We start from the raw sequence: 24,725 nt of genomic DNA on the forward strand, positions 1-24,725 counted from the left end.
GTGCTTCAGATATATTACTGCACACCAGAGGTGCCACTTACACACATGGCACTAGCCTTTACTCTCTCTGCGACTGACCAACATCATGGCTACCTGCAAAAATATCCAACAGAAGGGGAAAAAAAAGAAAAGAAAACTATCCATTAGTAAAGAAAAGAATAAGGTCATGACCTACCTAATCTTTTGGACTTAGGACAAGTGATTTGGCAAGAAACACTGCACTCTGAATTTCCATATTTTGCATACAAGCATGGAGGAAGCGGAACCATTAATATCAGAATGGATCAATTTGGTACATTGCAACCTGCAACAAGTCACTTGCCCTGCCGATGGTTCACTATAATTACAATACAATCACTGTGGCAGGATGTGGGCTGAGAATTTCCTCCAGAGCAGCTCCTACTCAAGCATCATAGCTTTGCCAGATGTTGGACGATGTTCTCATCGTCAGTCTGGCGAAGTTGTGATGGTGTGGGAGGGAGAGGCAGCAGCTCCGAGATAATCCCCAGACAGTAAAATTCATCAGCATCACTTTGTGACACAAGGAGTGAAACGTTATCATGTGAGCAACAATTTTGTAATCGGCACATCACTAAGCAGCCTAAATGTAATAATGCAAGCATCCAAGTTTGAGCTTGCCATTACTACACTGTGAAGAAATATGGTTGTGTTATGATGAAACTGGGATGGCAACTTTAAATCTTTAACATCAGGAGTCTGAGGATGAATTTGCACAGGGATTGCTGTTTCTCAGGGCTTCATACATATATTTACAATGGACAATGAAAGAGCCCTCTATAGCAGCAGCACTCTTGTGCCCTTCCTCCACATTCCACAATGTGTTTACCCACTCAAGCTCAAAAACATCTCAGTCATTTATTTTCCTTCTATTTCCATACTTTTATTTTGGAGCTGCCGAAGTAACTTTAAAACTTTGTGTGAAATCTGAGTTTCCTGCTGGATTCAGACTGCACAAACCCATTTCATATTGTACCCTTCCAGCTAAGAGAATAAGGTGACACATATCCCATCAGTCTGTGCTGCTTCTGCTCCCAGCTTTCAGAGGTAAAAGAGCCAGATTTTAATGGAAAGCTTGAGGTGTCACCATAAATACTGCAAGCTGCCATCTCTGTTACATTACAGCACAAAGGTACAACGCTCATACAACTTTATTGTGCTTTCCTGTCAAAACAACATTTATCAAAGACTTGCGATTCTGGAAATAAACAACCAGTTTTTCACCAATTAGAAACTTGTAGACTTATGTCACAACATCTTTGCCAGATAAGCATTAGGCTCCACACAAAAGTAAAAGTAAGTATAAGCCAAATTACTTTTGCAAAAACCGTACTTCAAGGAAGTATAGCTAATGATAAAAAGTCATAACCACATAATTATCACAATATTTGTGTGTGTGACCATAGCTATAGTCAGGTGCAGCACATTGCTGATCTTTTGGTAGTACTGATATTTAAAATGTAGTGTAAAAGAATGGTGAGCCTGCTTCAGGTCAGACAGCTATAGAGAAAAAGAAACGCACTTTTAATCTAAATTACTCCTCGGTGATTTTGTAATCTGATATAAAGTCCTGGGTGGATAATATTAATCCAGCATTGCACAACCAGTTTTGTTCAACATTCCACAAACCTTGCGGCCTCTCTTTTGTGCATCTTGAATTAACGAGTTTACTTCATCTGCATAGGCTGAGGCTGGATCAGGATGGTTTTCTCTGTACTTTCCTCTGTAGGTATCTGGGGAAGGTGCCTAAAAGCAGAAAAGTAAAAAAAAAACCATCTGGTTCATAAACTCACATTTACCAGAGGAGCAACAATACAAAAGGTTTCAGGAATTCTTAACCCTAGGCTATCCAAACTAGCTTGCATTCAATTTCTTAGATTTTGAGTGTGCTGGATCCCCAATTCCAGTGACTCAATAGAACAAAATACAGAAAGCTTCCTCGAAATTAGGACTAAAATTTTCACACAGTCATGCTAATCTATGCTGATAACTCACAATATCTATTTTCACCCCTTCAGTTCTCTCTGGATGATGTTACTTGCTGGTTGGCACAGATATGTGGATAATAGTAACTGCCATCCAGTGCACTCGAGTGGCCATTGTTTATAAATGAGCTTACAGAGCTTCACTAACAAGTCTGTTTCTGTCAACACTTGCATTTCTTCACAATTCAGTGGGTTGCAAATTACTGATTTCTTCCTCTGCCTTGTCTGGGCATGCTACTCTTACGAGTGGTAGATGAGAGATCCTATCTGCTGGATTTGGCTCAGTCCTCACTATAAACTGTTTTTGCGTTAAGACATCAGGAAGCTTATTGTTATCAATACTCACAACATGCACAAAGTCCTTCTGCCCTCCAGCAGGGAACTCTTGAAATTTATAGGGGCTGATATCTATCAAAGATGTTACATGTCCATGATAAGCACTGTATGGAAAGTGAAAGAAATCCAGGATCAATGCAAAACATGGAATTTGGAGTGTCAGCAAAGCACCTGCAACACTAAATTCTTTGTCCTTTTTAACTCAACATTTTCAGTAAATGGAAACTTTCAGCAATGAGCCTACAGCACCCACACCCCCATGCTCAATGAGGATAGTTCGTGCCAGACTGTTTTCCAAAAATTACATAAAGAGAGAAAAGTGGATAATTCTGAAACCATTGGCTGTGACCAATAGAAGTCTCTAATGTGAAAACACATCACAGCTCTGAATTTTCTGAACTCTGTGCCCTTTACTCGAAGAACACTAAGGTGAAATTCCATTCCTTTACTTTGACTTAAAAATTCCAGCAGTTGGGATAAGAGATTTGCTTTATTCTGTAAATAGAAGAAACAGAAAACTGCTTCTTTTTCTCTCAATACAATAATAAACAAGGGTCAATCCTAAGGCACAAGAGAGTGCTTTTGAACCCATATCCAAGAAGTGAAAGGCACGTGTAGGTTAGATGCATTAGTCAGGGGTAAATGTAGAGTAATAGAGTAGGGGAATGGGTCTCGGAGGGTTACTCTTTGGAGAGTCGGTGTGGACTTACAGGCCAAAGGGCCTGTTTCCACACTGTAGGGATTCTATGATCTATGATCTAAGAACTCACTCTTCTTTTCATAAGTTACTTGAAATTGGCTAAATTCTTGCCTCACTATCGACCAAGTTTCAATCAGTTTTTTCCTTATAAACGTCTACTACTTACTGGTCAAGGGTAACGATGTCATAGTGACCTGTATACTGACGAGCCAATCGAAGAGCAAGATCATTAGCTTCGGATCTATTAAAAGAAAATACAACATCAGAAGAATTGATTTAACACATGAAGGTGCAAGTATTAGCAAGTTCATAATCAGTGCAAGCTCTATGAATCCAGCAAACTCCAAATATCATTCAAATTACAGCCATACATGGGAGAGAGAAGTAACGACAAACGCTAGAGGTTAAGGATTAGTGGTGCAGACCTCTCTTTATTCCCACTCGCACACGGCAAGACTTTGCAATGATTACTTGTCTCCCATATTTAGACACACTCAGTTCTCAGCTGGTTCTCCCTGAATTAACATGTAACCATCAGTCTGCAGCCTAGTTTAGTCTCAGGCATTCCTCTAGACTCCTCTGGATGAAAACAGTAAAAGTTGATATCTTTCATAGTTCACACAGCTTTGACTGGACACCCTCATCCAGATGTTGACAAGTAATTTTATTTGTAAGAGGGAGAAAAACCTTAAGCTTGACAGAACAAAAACACCCTAGCCTAAACTGCAGGGTATGTCTTTCACAATAGGGTATACAGTGTGATGACATTGGTTAGCTCAGTTGGCTGGACAGCTGGTTTGTGATGCCAACAGCTTGGGTTCATTTCCTGCAGCAGCTCAGGATTTCCCTCCCCCCCCCCGCCTCACCTCAGTCATTCAGGCTAAACCATCACCAGTTCTCTCCCTTTCATGAGAAACCAGTCAGGTAATTTATGTAATATACTGTGTGAATGCTGGGTCAAATTAAGGAATACAGTTAGCTACAGTGGAAATTGGATTCAATGAGCTGGACCTAATTCTCATCATCAATTTGTCTTTTCATCTTCAGCATAAGCACAGACAGACATGGCGGAATTCAGTTACTCTTATTCACAATTGTCTCATGTCAATGTTGATGTACAACCACAGATGAAGAGTGGGAGAGGACACATCAATGGCAAGGGACAAATAATTCATGTGGAGATTTCTAAATGACCTTCCCAACCATCCGCTGGCTCCCTTTCCAGCCCCGTCTCCTCTCTTCCATTCCACCGACCAACCCTTCTTTCCAGCTACCATTCAGATTCATCCCTCATCACTGACCAAGTCATACCCACTACTGGAGTCTCCCTATTACTACTCTCTCCATCCCACCTCTACACTCTCTCTCCTTTTCTCTGTAGTGCCCCCTAGCCCCACATCTAGTCCAGAAATACCAAAAACATTGACTCCGCCACCTCCTGATGTTCCCTGGCTTGCTGTGTTCTTCCAGCCTCCTGCTTGTCTAAATAATTTATGTACATCCTTAAGGGAGCATGGACCATTGGTTGCACCAATACCTGCAAAGTAATTTTTAGGACTATTCTGAAATCAACATTTTCACCTTGCTGGGTTCCCAACGTCACAACTTGACCTCAAATGCCTTCAAAAAAATGTGTATGTGTACAATCCCCGATCGCAAATTGCTCTCAAAAGCATGCAAATAATATCTAATATTGGCCAGACTTTACCCTGAGTTGACGAAGTAGCAAACTGCAAGTTGTTGGGGGAGAGTGGCAGTGAGCTGTTTAGCGTACTGGACGAGATTATCATGCAGGAAACGAGAGTTTGTGTTCAGCAGTTCCATCTGCTTGACAGCAGCTTGCACCACGTCCGGGTGACAATGTCCCACTAACAATAAAAAAATGAATAAAAGGATATTTCAATAGAAATGAAAACTTAATCAGAACAAAGGGCGAACTATCCCTTTGCACAAAAGGGAGCACTTGATCTTGCTCATGATCAGCCACTCACAATTGAAATCACGACAGTCCTGTAGTTGGTATGGAGTCCTCAGCATATAATCAATTACATTGTAATCTAGACATTCCTCCATTTTTTGCATCCTTTAAGATTTTGCTTTCAATAAAGCAAGAATACTTGCCTAGTTAACAAACTCCCTCAACTTGATGTTAATGTAAAAAAAAATGCACCGAATGACATCTGGACTGTCGCTTTTCATACTTGGCATTTCCGATAAAGACAAGGCAGTTTATTACAAGATGCAAGATAACAGTTTTCACAAACTGTGGAACTTGCACATTCTCCCCGTGTCTGCATGGGTTTCCTCCGGGTGCTCCAGTTTCCTCCCACAGTCCAAAGATGTGCAGGTCAGGTGAATTGGCCATGCTAAATTGCCCGTAGTGTTAGGTGCATTAGTCAGGGGGAAATGGGTCTGGGTGGGTTACTCTTCAAAGGGTCGGTGTGGACTGGTTAGGCCGAAGGGCTTGTTTCCACACTGTAGGGAACCTAATCTAATCTAAAAAATCTAGAATCAGACAAGAGTCAGCCAAGCACTTTGCATTCACAATTCATTACTGAGTTGCAGCTTAATCGTTTACCCTTAACCCTATGCTTGATGCAAATGTAAAGTACAAAGCTGAAAAATTATTTACCTGCCATCAGTCAGCTCCTTTGCATTTTCAAATAAAGATTTAGATATTAAGTTATGGACTGGAAAAGTCAGATAGATCAAGTTAGCCTAGACGAGGAACGCATAGAATATTTTTGGGATAGTTCATAGAAAAGCATGTTTTGAAGTTGATCAGAGAATCAGCTATAGCTGACCTGATATTGTGAAATGGCACAGGATTACACAGGAACAAGGATAGGTCATTTCGGACTTCAAACCCGTTCTGCCATTCAATGAGATCATGGCTGATCTGTGGCCTAACTCCACAAAACTTCTTCCAGCCCATATCCCTTAATACATTTGCTTAACAAAAATATATCCAACTCATATTTAAAAATTAAAAACTAATCTAGCATCAGGTGGTGTTTTGGAAGGGATTTCAATTTAATGATTAATTGATTGATGTATTAATGATCTCATAGTGATGACACAACCAGGGAGCAATGACCACATTGTAACTGAGTTTTACATTCGATTTGAGGGACAGGGGAGTTTCCCATTTTAAGGGAGTGCAATTATGAGGGCAGGGAAACAGGGGTTCGCTAAAATGAGATGTCAAATTAGGTTAAAGGATAGATTAACAGGGATACAGTGACAGGTGTTTAAAGGGATATTTCAAAATACAGAGAACAAACACATTCCAATGGGTAAGAAAAATTTCAAGGGACAGCGTCCACAGTTGACTAGAAATGGCAAAGACAGTGTTAAGCTTAAAAGAAAAAGCATATGATTGTGCAAAAAAAAGGAGAAGGTCAGAATATTGGACAGAATATTAAAAAAACTAAAAATTGATAAAACAAAGAGAATTAATAAGGAGATGATCAAAATCTATGAAGTCCTGAGTGATCTTTGACAGAATGGATGTGGAGAGGATGGTTTCACTTATAGGAGAATTGAGAACTAGGGGTCATTGTTTCAAAATCAAGAGTTATCCATTTAACGTAGAATCGATGTTTCGGGCATAAGCCCTTCATTAGGAATGAGGCTTCTGGGCCGGGGGGGGGCACTGAGAGATAAATGGGACGGGGATGGAGTTGGGGGGAAGGTAGCTGAGAAAGCAATAGGTGGATGAAGGTGAGGGAGAAGGTGATAGGTCAGAGGGGGGAGTGATGGAAGGTCCGGAGGGCGGTGTCGAGTTGGAGGCTTGAGATTGGGATAATGTTGGAGGAGGGAAAATGCAGAAGCTGTTGAAATCCACATTTATCCTGTGTGGTTGCAGGTTCCCAAGGTGGAATATAAGGTGTTCTACCTCCAGGCGTCGGGTGGTAACAGTTCGGCAGTGGAGGAGGCCCAGGACCTGCATGTCCTTGATGGAGTGGGAGGGGGACTGGAGTGTTCAGCCATGGGGTGGTGATGGAGAGGTCCAGGAAAGGGAGGGAGGTGTCCAAGATGGTCAAGGTGAATTTGAGGTCGAGGTAGAAGGTGTTGGTAAAGTTGATGAACTGTTCAACCATCTCATGGGAGCATGAGATGGCACCGATACAGTCATCAATGTCGTGGAGCAGCAGGTGGGGAGGGGGGGGGGGGGGGGGGGGGCTGGTTTCTGTGTTCCACGTACCCGACAAAGAAGCAGGCATGGCTGGGTCCCGTGTGGGTGCCCATCGCTACCCCTTTCGTTTGGAGAAAGTGACAGGATTGGAAGCAGAGGTTGTTGAGGGTGAGGTCCAGTTCAGCCAGGCTGATTAGGCTGTGGGTGGAAGGTTACTGGTTGGGATGCCGTGAGAGGAAGAAACAGAGGGCTTGCAGACCTTCGTCATGGTGGATAGATTTGTATAGGGACTGGATGTCCATGGTGAAGATGAGGCATTGGGGGCCAGGGCAACGAAAATCTTGGAGGAGGTGAAGGGCATGGGTGGTGTCGTGAACATAGGTGGTGAGCTCCTGGACTAAGGAGGACAGGACTCTGTCGAGGTCGGAAGACCTGAGTTCAGTGGGACAGGTGCAGGCTGAGACAATGGGTCGAGCGGGGCAGTCAGGTTTGTGAATCTTCAGTAGGAGGTAGAATCGGGCAGTGCAGGGTTCACGGACAATGAGGTTGGAGGCTGTGGGTGGGAGATCCCAGAGGTGATGAGGTTGTGGATGGTCTGGGAGATGATGGTTTGGTACCGTATCCATTGCACCCAGTGTGGTCTTCTCTCCATTGGGAAGATAGGACACCTTCTTGTGGATCGTTTCAAAGAACATCTTTGGGACCCCCGCACCCACCAACCTCACCGCCCTGTGGCTGAACACTTCAACTCCCCCTCCCACTCCATCGAGGACATGCAGGTCCTGGGTCTCCTCCACCATCAAATCGTTATCACCCGATGCCTGGTGGAAGAACGCCTCATATTCTGTCTTGGGACCCTGCAACCATACAGGATAAATGTGGATTTCAACAGCTTCCTCATTTCCCCTCCCCCCCCACCACATTATTCCAGTCCCAAGCCTCCAACTCGGCACTGCCCTCTGGACTGGTCCATCACTCCCCCCTCACCTTCATCCACCTATTGCTTTTCCATCTACCTTCCTCCAACCCCACCTCCCTCCTATTTATCTCTCAGCAATGGCCTACAAGTCTCATTCCCGAAACGTCGATTCTCCTGCTCCTCAGATGCTGCCTGACCTGCTGTGCTTTTCCAGCATCACACTCTCGACTCTGATCTCCAGCATCTGTAGTCTTCACTTTCTCCGAGTTGTCCATTTAACACCAAGATTAAGCAAAACTTTTTCTCTCAGAGGGTTGGGAAATTTTGGAACTCTTTTTCCAGAAAGAGTCTTTGAATATTTTTATGGCAGAGGTAAATAGATTCTTACTGAGAAAGGGGCTGAAAGGTTATGAGGGCAGGAAGGATGAGGATTTGTGATTGCAATTGGATCAGCACTGATCATATTGAATGGTGGATCAGGCTGAAGGAGCAGAATGGTCTAATCATAGAGTCATAGAGATGTACAGCATGGAAACGGACCCTTTGGTCCAACGTGTTCACGCCGACCAGAAATCTTAAATTAATCTCATCCCATTTGCCATCACTTGGTCCATATCCCTCCGAACCCTCCTATTCACATACCCATCCAGATGCCTTTTAAATGTTGTAATTGTACCAACCTCCACCACTTCCTCTAGCAGCTCATTCCATACACACACCCCTCTCTGCGGGAAAAAGTTGCCCCTTAGGTCCCTTTTAAGTCTTTCCCCCTCACCTTAAACCTTTGCCCTCTAGGTTTGGACTCCCCCACCCCAGGGAAAATACCTTGTCTATTTACTCTAGCCACGTCCCTCATAATTTTATAAACCTTTATAAGGTCACCCCTGTTCCTGATTCATATAACTTGGCAATTTTACTTTAATCTGATGGAACTTTGCAATGTAAGTAGTTAAAAACAGCTGTTTCTTACCATGAGCTACATTGTTAATGCAGTCCAAGAACGGTGTGTCATTCTCATCATACATGTACTGGCCCTGGGCACGGATTATCTTGAGTGGGTCCTTTGAATAGAACACCTTGCATGATGGCCTGATCAGAAACAAATGAAAGTGGTCAAAAGGTGAAAAACACTTTTCTGTGGTTCAGTGCAAGACAAAGATCTGAATGTTTATAGATTATATAACTTAAAAGTGACCCTTCCCAGTAGCTGGCAAAGGCAATCCTGAGTGCCCATTGACTGTTGATGAAAAAGCTAAAGTAATGCTTCAAGTATTAACAATGTGAGTATTAAAGGAACTGGCCACACCTATAATCACTGTTCCTGTAGGATTTATTAGTTGAGATGTTCGCATGATACATTTTGCAATACTGTAAAGTTCAACAAGTTTTATCTAATCAATTAATTTTGAACAGTGGTGATCAAAGGCTTCATGTTTCGAAATGATTTTTTTTGGCCAAGTTGAAACTGAGGGATTAAGAGGCCATTTTAAAAGAATCTGAACATTTGAGGCCTGGATATTAACAGTGACAGATTAAGTAGGGAGGGCTGCAGAATTTCCACTGACAAATTTCAAAGTGTACAATTCCTCACTTGCTATGAAGTTTTAAAATGCTAGAGGGCATGCAAGTAAGGTGAGAGGGGGAAAAGTTCAAAGGTTTTTACGCAAATAGTGATAAGAGTCTGGGGTATGATGCCAGGGGTAGTGGAGATAGACATGTTAGGGTGCCAAAGGCACTTTTGGATAAGAACATGAATATGCAAGGAATGGAGTGATATGAACCAAGGGCAGGCAGAATGGATTAGTTTGGAGTCATGTTCACCACAGCATTGTGGGCCGAAGGTCTCGTTCTTGTGCTGGACAGTTCTATTAGATTAGATTAGATTAGGTTAGATTACTTACAGTGTGGAAACAAGCCCTTCGGCCCAACAAGTCCACACCGACCCGCCGAAGAGCAACACACCCAGACCCATTCCCCTACATTTACCCTTCACCTAACACTACGGGCAATTTAGCATGGCCAATTCACCTAACCTGCATAGTTTTGGACTGTGGGAGGAAACCGGAGCACCCGCTTCACTCTCTTTTTCTTACCAGGTTCTCAAACTGAAATTGGCTGGATTGACAATCTGCTGGGAGGGGAGGAAGAGAGAGAGAGAGAGAGAGAGACAGAGACAGAAAGAAACTGTGTTTCGGAGCTTGCAAGTCAAATCCACAAACTGGGCCCCTGTTTTCAGTTGCAGTTGGGTCGAGGTGTTGGTGGGAATCGTTAAATCTGATCTCTGACCCCTGTTGTCAGGGGGTGAGGAGGGAAGGTGGCAAAGGTGGGGGGGGGAGATGGAGTGGAAGCAGGAGTGTTGGCTTAGACCCTTTGGGATATTTGAACATGAAAGTGACTGATGGGTGGGAGGTGGAGTGGTGGTGAGAAGTCAGGGTGAAGCACTTCAGTGACTCCTGGCCCAGATCGTGCTGTGGAGCTCAGTTACCTTCTTCCCAAAACTGTCCTTGTTTTCAACAACAAAGATGCCTGGAAAATACAACCAGGCACACAGTTAAACCTCTAACTCACGTTAAACCAGTGATTGTCAGCTGCATGAACAAAATACATTTGCTGACCCTCCCCCACCACCACCATTGTTGCGTCTCTTTAAAACTGACAAGAGACGCTGGTTGGAGTTGCATTTGACAAGTTTGGAAAAATAAAATTAATCTCTGACCCGGATCCCCATCCACCTCCTTTAGAGGGTTACCGACCAGGATCATAAGCCCATTACTAGGGACTTCAAACTGCATAGGGATATCAACTTGGCAGTTCATACATCAACCCAGAACAATGACAATGTTTCAAAATTAGAGCTATGATGAAAATCAGGAAGCACAATTTCACAGAAAGGATGGTGGAAACCAAGGACTGTCTTATTCCCAAAAGGCTGGAGTAATTGAAGTTCACAGGCTGTGATTGATAGGTTATTGATGGGGAATGATATCTGAAATACTTGAGCAAAGGGTAGTAACTGAAGTTGTGGTACAAATCAGCCATAACTTAGTTAGAAAGTAGTTCAAGAGCCTGATGTTTCATCCTGTTCCTGTCCTACATTGCTCCAAGGACACCATAGAAATAGAATCAGTGGTGGGAGAGAGGAGATATTAGACTTGAATATCAAGGTGCCTATACTGATACATCATTTTACAGACAAAATTATTATTGGCATTGTGAGTGGTCAGCATCCCACACAAATTACTGCTTGTTTCCATCCACAGAGAAGATTTGTGGCTTTCTACGATGAAGCTCTCCCCAAAAAGGGTTATTTTATTTCAGGAGTCCAAGTTCCCTCCCTGGTCTGGAAAGTTACACTTGAACCTTCTTGCAGGCTGGTTTAGCTTCCATGTTCCAGCCTCCACACTTAATACCACGTCCCACTGAGACCAGGGAACGTATCGTGAACTCATCCCCTCTAACCAAATGTGTGGATTGAGGGGGGTACATGCTTCAGCAGAAAGGAAAGTCCATTCCAGAAAATCTTCCCAAAATCTACCAGCACAGGTTGGAAGCTGGTACTAATGTATCTTAACTTAGTTCCAGGAATTCCACAATTAACTCAGTGGATTGAGATTGCGCTGGATACTAATGTGCTTTCTTGTGATGAGAGGTCTATGAGAAATTTGATTTATGGTGGATATTCTTTTTGTTATTTATTTGTGCCCAGTATGTGGACCTTGCTGACTGAATGAACACCTATAGTCCATCCTTAATTATCTTTGAGAGCTGGTGGTGAGCTGGCTTCTTAAACCACGAAGATGTTCCAAAGTACCTTTCTGTGTGTTTCATCCTGAAACATCATGGGGAATTCAGTTAGTGTTGGTTTCCTGCATTAAACAGGCAACATGATCAAAATGCATGTCTGAAAGATGATGGTGATAGGTCAAAGTAGTCTTTGGCCTTGAGTCTCAACTGAATTGAATCATTAACCGTTGATGCCAATTGGTTGGCTGGATACATCATCAGGCCAGATTCCTGATGGAGGGCTCCTGCCCGAAACATCGATTTTCCTGCTCCTTGGATGCTGCCTGACCTGCTGTGCATCTTCAGCACCACTCCAATCTTGACTCTAATCTCCCAGCACCTGCAGTCATAACTTTCGCCTGGCTGGATATATTGTGTATTCAAGGTCTGGAAACCATACAAAAGCCCAGAGAATAATTGACATGAAACAAAAAAATTATAGAATCAAACCTACAGAGCAGAAAGAGGCCATTCGGCCCATTGAGTCTACACCAACCCTCCCGAGAGCATCTCACCTCAACCCAAATCCCCAGATGCATGGATTTCTTCCTTTTCATCCTTATTAAGTTCACACATTAAAGACACACTTGTGAAACTGTGTATAATACTGTTCTTCCCAGAATGGGTATGAAATGAAACAGCAGACTGCTCTCTGTGAAACTCCTTGAATCGGCTATCATTTTGTGCTCAAGCCTCTGGAGGAGGACTGAATACACAATCTTTGGACTTAAAGAATGGGGCAGCACAGTGGCTCAGTGGTTGGCACTGCTGCCTCTCAGCACCAGGAACCCGGGTTCGATTCCAGCCTCGGGTGACTGTCTGTGTGGGTTTCCTGCGGGTGCTCTGGTTTTCTCCCACAGTCCAAAGATGTGCAGGTCAGGTGAATTGGCCATGCTAAATTGCCCATAGTGATAGGTGCATTAGTAGGGGAATGAGTCTGGGTGGGTTAATCTTCGGAGGGTCAGTGTGGACTTGTTGAGCCATAGGGCCTGTTTCCGCACTGTCGGGAATTTAAGTTAATGCTCCTGACTCAGCCCCAACTGCCCAACTGGTCCCTGTGTCAACATATCAAATAAGCTGACTCTCTAGTGCTGCCTGTGGGAGGTGCTGCCTTTTGGAAGAATTGTTAGACTGAAGCACCATCTGCTCTTTCAGATGACAGACAAGATCAGTGGCACTACAGCAGGGGAGTTACACATAGCATCCTGGCCAAAATGTACTCCTCAATTAGCAACACCAAATAGATAATCCGGTTATTATTATATTGCTTTTTGATGATGAAATATTGCATCACTTCCAATGTGCCTTTGGCCATCTGAGGCATTTGATGACAAAAACCTCAACTCTGGCATCAAGCTCATAACCTATTGGGTAACAGTCAATCAGGATCCCCACAGTGTGGAAACAGGCCATTTGGCCCAACAAGTCCACACCAATCCTTCAAAGAGTATCCCAGTCAGACCCATTCACCTACCATATTACTCTACATTTACACCTGACTAACACACATAGCCGACACATTCCTGAACACTATAGGCAATTTAGAATGGTCAATTCACCTAACCTGCACATTTTTGGATTGTGGGAGGAAACCGGAGCACCCGGAGAAAACCTGAGAGAATGTGTAAACTCCACACAGACAGTCGCCCGAGGTTGGAATCAAACCCAGGTCCCAGGTGCTGTGAGGCAGCAGTGCTAACCACTGAGCTACTGTGCCACCCGTCCTTCTGTGTGTGTCAAACCTATGGAAAATGGAGAGCAGACATCTCTCAGGAGAAACAATGCAAGCTATTCTTCTGCAAAATCCACTGACAGGATAGGTGCTTCAATATCAGGGTCTTCTTTCTGACCAACATCCCTAGCATCGAGGTACTGGGTACAGTCAATCAGATGTACCACATCATTCCATACCACAATGGGCCACATCATTCACCTTCCTAACTCAGGACTTTCCAAGCAAACTTTCTACTCCAAGCTTCATCACAGCAAGCAGTTATCAGAGGAAATGATTCAAGAACATCCTCAAAACCTCTGAAAAAATGTAACAGCACCTCTGACTCAATGGAATCTCCTGTCCAAGTCTGTCCAAACTGGAGAAGAGAGATCTGGGAAGATGTCAAAGAAACATAGAAAATAGGAATTGGGGTAGACCATCGGGCTCTTTGATTGTCAAACCATTCAATGTGAATTCAACTCAGTGCCCAGTTACGATGTTTTTTTCATATTCATTCATGGGAAGAGGACATCATTGATTAGGCCAACATTTATTGCCTATCCCAGAGGGTAGTTAAGAGTCAACCACTTGCTGGAGTCACTTGCAGGTCAGACCAGGTAGGATGGCATTTTCCTTCCCTGAAGAACATTAGTGAACCAGATGGGTGTTTCCAACATTTAACAATGGGTTCACGGTCATCATTAGACTATTAATTCCAGAATTTTACTGAATTCAAATTCCACCATTTGCTGTGGCAGGATTTGAACCCAGATTCCCAGAGCTTGACCTGCATCATTGGACTGTTAATCCAAAGACAATACCACTAGCCACCAGCTCCCCTGCTCCTCCACTTTCTCCCCATACCTTTTGATTCTTTTAATCCTAAGAATCATATCTAACTCCTTCTAGAAAACATTTAATGTTTTGACCTGTCTAGTCCTGTTAGAATGTTAAAGGTTTCTATGAGATTGCTCCCCCCACCCCCATTCTTCAACACCTCGTGAATATAGTCCCAATTGATCCAGCCTCTCTTCAGATTTCAATCCTGCCATCCTAGGCTTCAACCAGGAGGCTGGAAGAACACAGCAGGCCAGGCAGCACCAGGAGGTGGAGAAGTCAACATTTAGGATGTAACCCTTCTTCAGAGCTGAGGGTGGGTGTTAGGGGAAATGCAGATTGGGTGGGGGGTGGGGGAGGGTGGGGGAGGTTGGTGAGATAGGGATAGGTTGAGGGTATGATGGTTGGTCGATGGAGGAATGAAGCCGGTTGGTGGCTGGAAGGAAGGGTTGGTCAGAGGAATGGAAGGGAGAGTGATGGGCTGGGAAGGGAGGTTCGAAATCTCTGAGGCCGAACAGTCTGTCCTCAGGAAAGGGCTCACATTCCTGCCCCAGCATTCCTCAAATGAATCCTGTACCCACCACACAGCACTCTGTCACTCTGGGTCCCCACCTGTCACTCTGGGTCCTAAGCAGACCCTTTGCAAAAATATATTAAACTGCAACCTACCTGCCCCACAGGGTCCTGGAAGGATCACTTAACTGGGAGCAGTCAGAATCCATTCCACCAGACCACCGGACCACTCAAATGTAAGAAACCTGGGAGGAAGCGGGGTAAGTGTGCCGGCCTGCTAGTAAGACTGAGACTATGCGGTTTCAAGACCCCCCTTCCTAGCTTACTCCGAGCAAATCTACAATCTCTGGAGAACAAGATGGATGAACTCAGATCATGGCTCAGCTTCCAGCATGAACTGCGGGATTGCTGCACACTCTGCTTCACAGAAACCTGGCTCAACCCAACCCTTCCCGACTACGCATTTCAGGCTGATGGTTTTTCTATCCATCGTATGGACCACACAGCGTCCTCAGGTAAGTCAAAGGGTAGAGGGGTTTGCTTTTTAATCAACAACTTGTGGTGCACGGACATTGCAATCCTGGGCAGCCTTGAACTCCTCACCATCATGTGTCACCCCTTCTATCTACCACAGGAATTTACCACTGCTATACTAACTGCTGTGTACATACCGCCACAAGCAAAGATTGAGGAAGCTCTGGATGTGCTGGACTCCACCACTAACACCCTGGAGACAGAACACCCCGAGGCCCTGTTTATTGTAACTGGTGACTTCAATCAAGTCAATCTAAGGAAGGTGTTGTCCAAGTATCACCAGAACATTACCTGCCCCACTAGGGGCCCGAACATTTTTGACCACAGCTACAGCACTGTGGAAGACACCTACCGCTCATTTCGGGAACTCCAACCACAATGCTGTGTTTCTTCTCCCGGCTTATAGGCAAAAGCTCAAGCAGGAGACCCCCCTCGTGGATACAGGTTCAGTGCTGGTCGGAGGAAGCAGAGGATCAACTCCAGTGTTGTCTGGAATCGGCTGATTGGGCCATGTTCAGATAGTCCGCAGGTACCTTGGACAAGTACACCACCATCATCACAGACTTTATCAGCAAGTGTGTGGAGGACTGTATACCGAGGAAGTCAATCTGGATGTTCCCCAACAGGAAACCCTGGATGAATCAGGACATACAGGACCTGCTAAAAACCAGGTGTGAGGCCTTCAGATCAGGAGACCCACTAAAATATAAGGAATCCAAGTATGACCTTCGCAGAGCCATTAAGACAGCCAAGGACTAATACCGATCCAAACTAGAGACCCAGACAGACACCCGGTAACTATGGCAAGGACTGAATGACATCACAGGTTCTAAAAAAAAGACAGTTCAAGATAGAAGATGATGACACATACCTCCCAGATCGTCTCAATGCCTGCTATGCTCGCTTGAGCAGAGTTTTGGCGGAGAGGTAGCAACTATTCTAACAAGTCCTGACGAACCTATCCCAACAGTCACTGCATCAGAAGTCAGATCAGTTTTCCTTTGTGTGAATCCAAGGGAGGCGATGGGACCAGACGGAGTACTAGGCTGTACACTCAGAGCATGCACAGATCAACTGGCAGAGGTCTTCTCAGACATCTTCAGCTTGTCCCTGCAGCAGGCCATTGTCCCTGCCTATTTCAAGAGAGCCAACATCATTCTTATGACTAAGAAGGCTCATGCAGCATGTCTCAATGACTACCACCCAGTGGCCCTAACTTCGGTGGTCATGAAGTGCTTTGAAAGGCTGGGCATGGCATGAATCAACTCCAGCCTCCTCTCTACTCTTGACCCACTCCAATTTCCCTATCGGACCAACAGATCCACGTTAGATGCCATATCACTTGCCCCTCACTCCTCACTAGAACATCTTGACACCAAGAACAGGTACATAAGAATCCAACTCATTGAAAACTGAACTTTTGTCAACACTATTATCCCCTTGAGACTGATTACTAAACTTAGTGATCTCAGATTAAGCCCCACTCTTTGCAACTGGATCCTCCGTTTCCTGACCCACAGGCCAAAATCAGTGACGATTGGGGATAATATTTCATCTTCACAAACACTCAACACTGAAGCCCCCCAGGATGCATAATCAACCCCCAATTGTATTCACTGTATACCCATGACTACGTTGCCAAATACCAGACTAATGCCATTTACAAGTTCACTGATGACACCACCACAGTCGGTTGAATCTCAGATGGCGACGAAACAAAATACAGATGGGAGGTGGAAGGCCTGGAAAAATGGTGCACTGAGAACAACCTAGCTCTCAATGCCAGCAAAACCAAGGAACTCATTATTGACTTTCAGTGGGGTGTCACTCAAGCCCCCCCTACACACTAACAGCACAGGGGTGGAACGAGTCAAACTCCTGGGAGTGGTCATCCACAACAAGCTTTCTTGGACTGTTCATGTGGATGCACTGGTTACAAACGCCCACCAACATCTCTTCTTCCTCAGGCAGCTGAGGAAATTTGGCATGACAGTGAATACTCTTGCCAACTTTTGTAGGTGCACCATTGAGAGCGTTCTGTCTGGATGTATCACTAACTGGTATAGCAACTGTATTATTTGAGATCAGAGATGGTTACAGAGAGTGGTGAACTCAGCCCGGACGATCACAAAGGCCAACCTCCCATCTAGAGAATCCATCTACCAGGCCCGCTGTCAAGGAAAGGCCGCCAGCATTCTCAAAGATCCATCCCACCCTGGCAATGGTTCTCTACAACCTCTACCATCGGGGAGAAGGTACAGAAGCCTGAACACATGCACCAGCCGATTTTGTAGCAGTTTCTACTCTACTGTTGTTAGAATACTGAATGGACTCACAAACTCTTAATATTCACTTGTACCTGTGTTTTCGTTCTTGCCACTCTTTACCTATTACTTACTTATTGATGCTATTTAACTTTGGGATCTGCCTATATTGCTCACAAGACAAAGCTTTTCACTGTGCCTCGGTACATGCGACAATAAATTCAATTCAATTCAATTCAATCCACCTGGTCACCCCTCCACCAGCCTCGTGCCTGCCCTAGACCTCTTCATTGCTGATTGCTCACGTGACAGCGGCTGCCTCAATTTCTCCACCCCTCCTCCCCACCCACTCCAACCTCACCCCCTCCAAATGTGCAGTGCTTCACGCTCTCCGCACCAATCCCCGGTTCACCATTAAACCTGCTGACAAAGGCAGGGCGTGGGTAGTCTGGAGGATGGACCTCTATATTGCTCTCCGACACTTTACCTTCCCCGGCCCACGACCCTGCCGCGACCCATCAGACCACGATCACTCGCACTGTCCGTGCTCTCACTGCTTCCAGTGATCTCCCCTCCACTGCCTCCAACTTATTGTCCCCCAGGCCCGCACCGTTTGGTTCTACCTGCTCCCCAAGATCCACAAGCCCAACTACCCCGGCCGGCTCATCGTCTCAGCATGCTCGGGCCCCCCAAACTCATCTCGTCCTACCTCGACTCCATCCTCTCCCCCTTGGTCCAGGCACTTCCCACCAACATCCACAACTCCAACCATGCCCTTCACCTCTTCAGTAACTTCCTGTTCCCCAGCCCCCAGTGCTTTATCTTCACCCATGGACATGCAGTCATTGTACACGTCCATACCCCATAAGGCCCTCAGCTTCTTCCTCTCCAACAAACCCATCCAGTCTCCATCCACCAAAACCTCCACCGCCTTGTCAAACTAGTCCTCACCCTCAATAACCTTTCCTTTAACTCTTCCCATTGCCTCCAAATCCAGGGGATGGCCATGGGCACTCGGATGGGCCCTAGCTACACCTGCCTCTTTGTTGGCTATGTTGAATAGTCCTTCTTCAGTACCTACACAGGCACTGTGCACCAACTGTTACATTGATGACTGCATTGGCACAGTGTCCTGCAACCAGGCTGAACTGGAGCAGTTCATCGACTTCGCCAACAACTTCCACCTCGCCCTCAAATTCATTTGGTCCATTTTGGACACCTCCCTCCCCTTTCTTGACCTCTCCATTTCCATCTTTGGTGACACAGTCTCCAGACGGACGTTTACTATAAACCCACAGACTCCCATAACTATGGACTACACCTCCTCCCACCCCACATCCTGCAAGAACGCCATCCTGTTCTCCCAATTCCTCTGTCTCCACTGCATCTGCTCAGATGAGGAGATATTCCACTCCCAAACATTCCAGATGTTCACCTATTTTGAACAATATGCTTGATGCGTGAGAGCTTGCTGTGTGTAAACTGACTGTCACATTTCCGGCATTACAACTCTTTCTAAATCTTTCATTGGCTGCACAGTGTTGTCAGGCATCTAAAAGTCTGAAAGGCACTACATAAATGGACAATTTAAAAAAAAATTCAGGTGCTGCCTGGGGTCCTGAACATTTGCAGTTATTTTTACTTCTATAATTTGCGTTCCCCAGTCTGTCAAATACAGATGTTCCTCTATGTGTAGTCCTGCCACCCTTTCTCTGAGCTCAGTAGCTCCTTATCTCCAATATCTTCCAATTCAGGTGAAAGCTCATCACCCAGGAACTTTGACTCTGTTTGTCTCTCTTCTTCCTGGTATAACTGGAGGCCAAGTCGTTAAATGTGTTTAAGACAGAGATAGGTTCCTGATTAGTAAGGAGATCAAGGGTTACTGGGAGAAATTGAGAAACATATCAGCCAAGAATTGAATGGCAGAGCAGAAATGGCTTAAATCTGCTCCTATATCTTATAGTATAATGTGGAACCCACATTAAACGGTGTAGTTGAAATGAGAAGATGTACACTGAAGAGCTAGACAGATATGTCAGAGCTAAGAGAGAGGACCACGTGTTACATAAGGAGGATGGGCGGGGATTTCTGTGGAACATACCTGTCAGGCAAAATGACCTTTTCCCTGCACTGTAAATTTTATATAAGGTTATTCTACACAACACCCGTGTGACCCACTGTTTCTATCACCCCGCCCCATTGGATCCCTCACCGAGCTGTTGATGAAGGCACTGAAGCGAAATCTGCTCACGCAGGGAGAAAGGCTACACCAGCAACAAGTCTGCAGGGACAGTCAGGGGCAGTGGAAAGAAATGTGACGGATGCTGAATACAAGCCAAAACAACCGTGGATGCTGGAAACCAGAAGCAAAAACGTGAAATTGCTGGAAAAAAAATGAGCGATTTTTGTTCTGAGGAAGGGTCGTTGGACCCGAAGCGGGAACTCTGACTTCTCTCTAACAGATGCAGCCATACCTGCTGAGCTTTTCCAGCAGCTTCTGGGATTTTTGTTGCTATTGACTGACACAGAGCTGGAAACGCAGCAGCAGCAGCTTCCCGGAGGGTCAGGGTCAGGGTCAAACCCCAGGACAGCACCTTCCTGGAGGAGGGACAGGATCAGGGTCAAACCCCAGGACAGCAGCTTCCCGGAGGGAGGGACAGATTCAGGGTTAAACCCCAGGACAGCAGCTTCCCGGAGGGAGGGACAGAGTCAGGGTCAAACCCCAAGACAGCAGCTTCTCATAGGGAGGGTCAGGGTCAGGGTCAAACCCCAGGACAGCAGCTTCCCGGAGGGTCAGGGTCAAACCCCAGGATAGCAGCTTCCCGGAGGGAGGGATAGGGACAGGGTCATACCCCAGGACAGCAGCTTCCCGGAGGGACAGGGTCAGGCTCAAACCCCAGGACAGCACCTTCCCGGAGGGATAGGGACAGGGTCAAACCCCAGGACAGGACCTTCCCAGAGGGACAGGGTCAGGGTCAAACCCCAGGACAGCAGCTTCCCGGAGGGAGGGACAGGGTCAGGGTCAAACCCCAGGACAACACTTTCCCGGAGGGAGGGACAGGGTCAGGGTCAAACCCCAGGACAGCAGCTTCCCGGAGGGAGGGACAGGGTCAGGGTCAAACCCCAGGACAACACCTTCCCGGAGGGAGAGGCAGAGACAGGGTCAAACCCCAGGACAGCAGCTTCCCGGAGGGAGGGACAGGGTCAGGGTCAAACCCCAGGACAGCAGCTTCCCGGAGGGAGGGACAGGGTCAAACCCCAGGACAGCAGCTTCCCAGAGGGACAGGGTCAGGGTCAAACCCCAGGACTGCAGCTTCCCGGGGGGACAGGGTCAGAGTCAAATCCCAGGACAGCAGCTTCCAGGAGGGTCAGGGTCAGGGTCAAACCTGAGAACAGCAGCTTCCCAGAGGGACAGGGTCAGGGTCAAACCCCAGGACAGCAGCTTCCCGGAGGGTCAGGGTCAGGGTCAAACCCCAGAACAGCAGCTTCCAGGAGGGTCAGGGACAGGGTCAAACCCCAGGACAGCACCTTTCTGGAGGGTCAGGATCAGGGTCAGGGTCAAACCCAGGACAGCAGCTTCCAGGAGTAAGGGACAGGGACAGGGTTAAACCCCAGGGCAGCAGCTTCCCAGAGGGACAGGGTCAGGGTCAGGGTCAAACCCCAGGACAGCAGCTTCCCAGAGGGAAAGGGTCAGGGTCAAACCCCAGGACGGCAGCTTCCCAGAGGAACAGGGTCAGGGTCAGTGTCAAATCCCAGGACAGCAGCTTCCCGGAGGTTGGGACAGGGTCAGGGTCAAACCCCAGGACATCAGCTTCCTGGAGGGTCAGGATCAGGGTCAGGGTCAAACCCCAGGACAGCAGCTTCCTGGAGGGTCAGGATCAGGGTCAGGGTCAGGGTCAAACCCAGGACAGCAGCTTCCAGGAGGGAGGGACAGTGACAGGGTCAAACCCCAGGACAGCAGCTTCCTGGAGGGTCAGGATCAGGGTCAGGGTCAAACCCCAGGACAGCAGCTTCCTGGAGGGTCAGGATCAGGGTCAGGGTCAGGGTCAAACCCAGGACAGCAGCTTCCAGGAGGGAGGGACAGTGACAGGGTCAAACCCCAGGACAGCAGCTTCCTGGAGGGTCAGGATCAGGGTCAGGGTCAAACCCCAGGGCAGCAGCTTCCCAGAGGGACAGGGTCAGGGTCAAACCCGAGGACAGCAGCTTCCCGGAGGGACAGGGTCAGGGTCAGGGTCAAACCCCAGGACAGCAGCTTCCCAGAGGGACTGGGTCAGGGTCAAACCCCAGGACAGCACCTTCCTAGAGGGACAGGGTCAGGGTCAAACCCCAGGACAGCAGCTTCCCAGAGGGACAGGGTCAGGGTCAGGGTCAAACCCCAGGACAGCAGCTTCCCAGAGGGAAAGGGTCAGGGTCAAACCCCAGGACAGCAGCTTCCCAGAGGGACAGGGTCATGGTCAGTGTCAAATCCCAGGACAGCAGCTTCACGGAGGTTGGGACAGGGTCAGGGTCAAACCCCAGGACATCAGCTTCCTGGAGGGTCAGGATCAGGGTCAGGGTCAAACCCCAGGACAGCAGCTTCCTGGAGGGTCAGGATCAGGGTCAGGGTCAGGGTCAAACCCAGGACAGCAGCTTCCAGGAGGGAGGGACAGTGACAGGGTCAAACCCCAGGACAGCAGCTTCCTGGAGGGTCAGGATCAGGGTCAGGGTCAAACCCCAGGACAGCAGCTTCCTGGAGGGTCAGGATCAGGGTCAGGGTCAGGGTCAAACCCAGGAAAGCAGCTTCCAGGAGGGAGGGACAGTGACAGGGTCAAACCCCAGGACAGCAGCTTCCTGGAGGGTCAGGATCAGGGTCAGGGTCAAACCCCAGGGCAGCAGCTTCCCAGAGGGACAGGGTCAGGGTCAAACCCGAGGACAGCAGCTTCCCGGAGGGACAGGGTCAGGGTCAGGGTCAAACCCCAGGACAGCAGCTTCCCAGAGGGACAGGGTCAGGGTCAAACCCGAGGACAGCAGCGTCCCAGAGGGACAGGGTCAGGGACAGGGTCAAACCCCAGGACAGCACTTTCCCAGAGGGACAGGGTCAGGGACAGGGTCAAACCCCAGGACAGCAGCTTCCTGACACCAGCACTGCCGCTGGAAAAGGGGCTGCAGCCGTAGCTGCAGAGTACTCACCCGATGTGTTTGTGGCGGAGCTGGATGGTCTGCTGTTTGCTGAACAGCTCAGTGGCCATTCCGACAGTGTCTGGAGTCTGGGAGCACAGCTTCAGGGGGTCTCCTCTGATCCAGCAGCTCCCGCGATTACTGTCCGGTCAAGTCCCCACTTACGGGACAGCACTCCCTGCTTCCCCTTTCTCTCTCTCTCTCTGAGCCTGACAGTATTGTTCCTTTTATAGTTTCTGGTAAACAGGTTTGTCACGTGTGTTGAACTGGAGCCTGATGCTTTCACTGCTACCTCCTCCCGCCTGGGCTGTTTTTGTTCCTAATGCTTCCCAATGCTGCCATCCCGCCAGCTTCAGGACGGGCCTGAACGTGTGTAAAAGGGAAACCTTTTGCTAATATTGACACACACACACACGGCTGGTCAGCGAACCGAAGGCTTTCAGACCCCGATATAAGTAAACACACGCATTAGAGAAACAACTTACTGGGAAGTCAAACCAATCACACACACTGTTATCAGAGAGAGAGAGAGAGAGAAACTTTTTAAACACGTGAATCTGGAGATCCAACAGTTGTTCTTCAAAAGGTATTCTTTGGAAAATGCTTTGAGAAGTCCTTTATATAAATTACATAAATTCAAACCTTTCACCCGCTAAAACTTACAGAAACTCTTTCACCTTCGATTCCGTTTGTTTTGTTCATAGCCTTCTGAAACTTGCATCTTTCTTTCTCCAGTTCCTGACCTCTTTCTGGGAGAGCACATCACAAAAACATTTTTAAAATGTACTTAAATAAAATTGAAAACTTGACTCAAACATACTGTTCAAAAATATTTAGAGCTTATTGTTTCTGGCTTAATTGTTAAAAAAAACCAAACAAACCAGCACTTCTGTGGTAAAGAACATTTCTAAAAAAAGTTGAAGTAACAACTTAATTTCGAAAAGGTACTTTTGTTTCCAAGGAAGTTTTTCCTTCATTGAATGCATACATAATGCAGTAAGGCATTGCAATGGAGTCTCAGAGATATTGCTGAAAAGGAAGATTATTATTTCTACATGAAAACTTCCACATGCATTGTGGAAAATTACATGGGTATGTTCTGTATACAAAAGCAAACAAATTTGAACTGACCAATTATTGTCTTTTCAGTCTATTGTCAGCCATCAGCAAAGTGATAGATAGTAATCAATAGTGCTATCAAGCAGCACTTGCTTTGCAATAACCTGTCCATTGACACTCAGTTTGGGTTTTGCCAGGGTCACTGTGCTCCTGACACCATTACAGTCTTGGTCCAAACATAGACAAAAACGCTGGGCTAAAGAGCTGAGGTGAGCTGAGGTGGCCTTTGACATCAAGTAGCATTTGACTGAGTATGGAAATCAATGAGGTAAAAACAATAACTGCAGATGCTGGACACCAAATACTGGATTAGTGGTGCTGGAAGAGCACAGCAGTTCAGGCAGCATCCAACGAGCAGCGAAATCGACGTTTCGGGCAAAAGCCCTTCATCAGGAATAAAGGCAGTGAGCCTGAAGCGTGGAGAGATAATAAGCTAGAGGAGGGTGGGGGTGGGGAGAGAGTAGCATAGAGTACAATGGGTGAGTGCTTCATCTCCTCCCCCACTCACCTATTGTACTCTATGCTACTTTCTCCCCACCCCCACTTTCCTCTAGCTTATCTCTCCACGCTTCAGGCTCACTGCCTTTATTCCTGATGAAGGGCTTTTGCCTGAAACGTCGATTTCGCTGCTCGTTGGATGGAAATCAATGAGCCCTATCAACACTAGAGTCAAGGGGATTCATTGGAAAACTCTCACTGGTGGAGTCA

The 24,725-nt window shown here is 46.6% G+C and overlaps 1 protein-coding gene across 1 annotated transcript in view; it reads right to left on the reverse strand.

Annotated features, from left to right (window-relative positions):
- LOC140459720 (ethanolamine-phosphate phospho-lyase-like) overlaps positions 1-23,301 on the reverse strand; it is a 41,424-nt gene extending 18,123 nt beyond the window's left edge. The window contains exons 1-6 of the mRNA XM_072554203.1: positions 22,911-23,301; positions 9,067-9,185; positions 4,748-4,907; positions 3,206-3,280; positions 2,350-2,443; positions 1,648-1,764 (exon numbers count right to left, since the gene is read on the reverse strand). Coding sequence (XP_072410304.1) covers positions 1,648-1,764; positions 2,350-2,443; positions 3,206-3,280; positions 4,748-4,907; positions 9,067-9,185; positions 22,911-22,969 — 624 coding nt within the window. The 5' untranslated portion in view covers positions 22,970-23,301. The remainder of the gene's footprint in view (positions 1-1,647; positions 1,765-2,349; positions 2,444-3,205; positions 3,281-4,747; positions 4,908-9,066; positions 9,186-22,910) is intronic.
- Between the last annotated feature and the right edge of the window lie 1,424 nt (positions 23,302-24,725).

The sequence above is a fragment of the Chiloscyllium punctatum genome, chromosome 1 (assembly GCF_047496795.1).
Source record: "Chiloscyllium punctatum isolate Juve2018m chromosome 1, sChiPun1.3, whole genome shotgun sequence".
Taxonomy (NCBI): domain Eukaryota; kingdom Metazoa; phylum Chordata; class Chondrichthyes; order Orectolobiformes; family Hemiscylliidae; genus Chiloscyllium; species Chiloscyllium punctatum.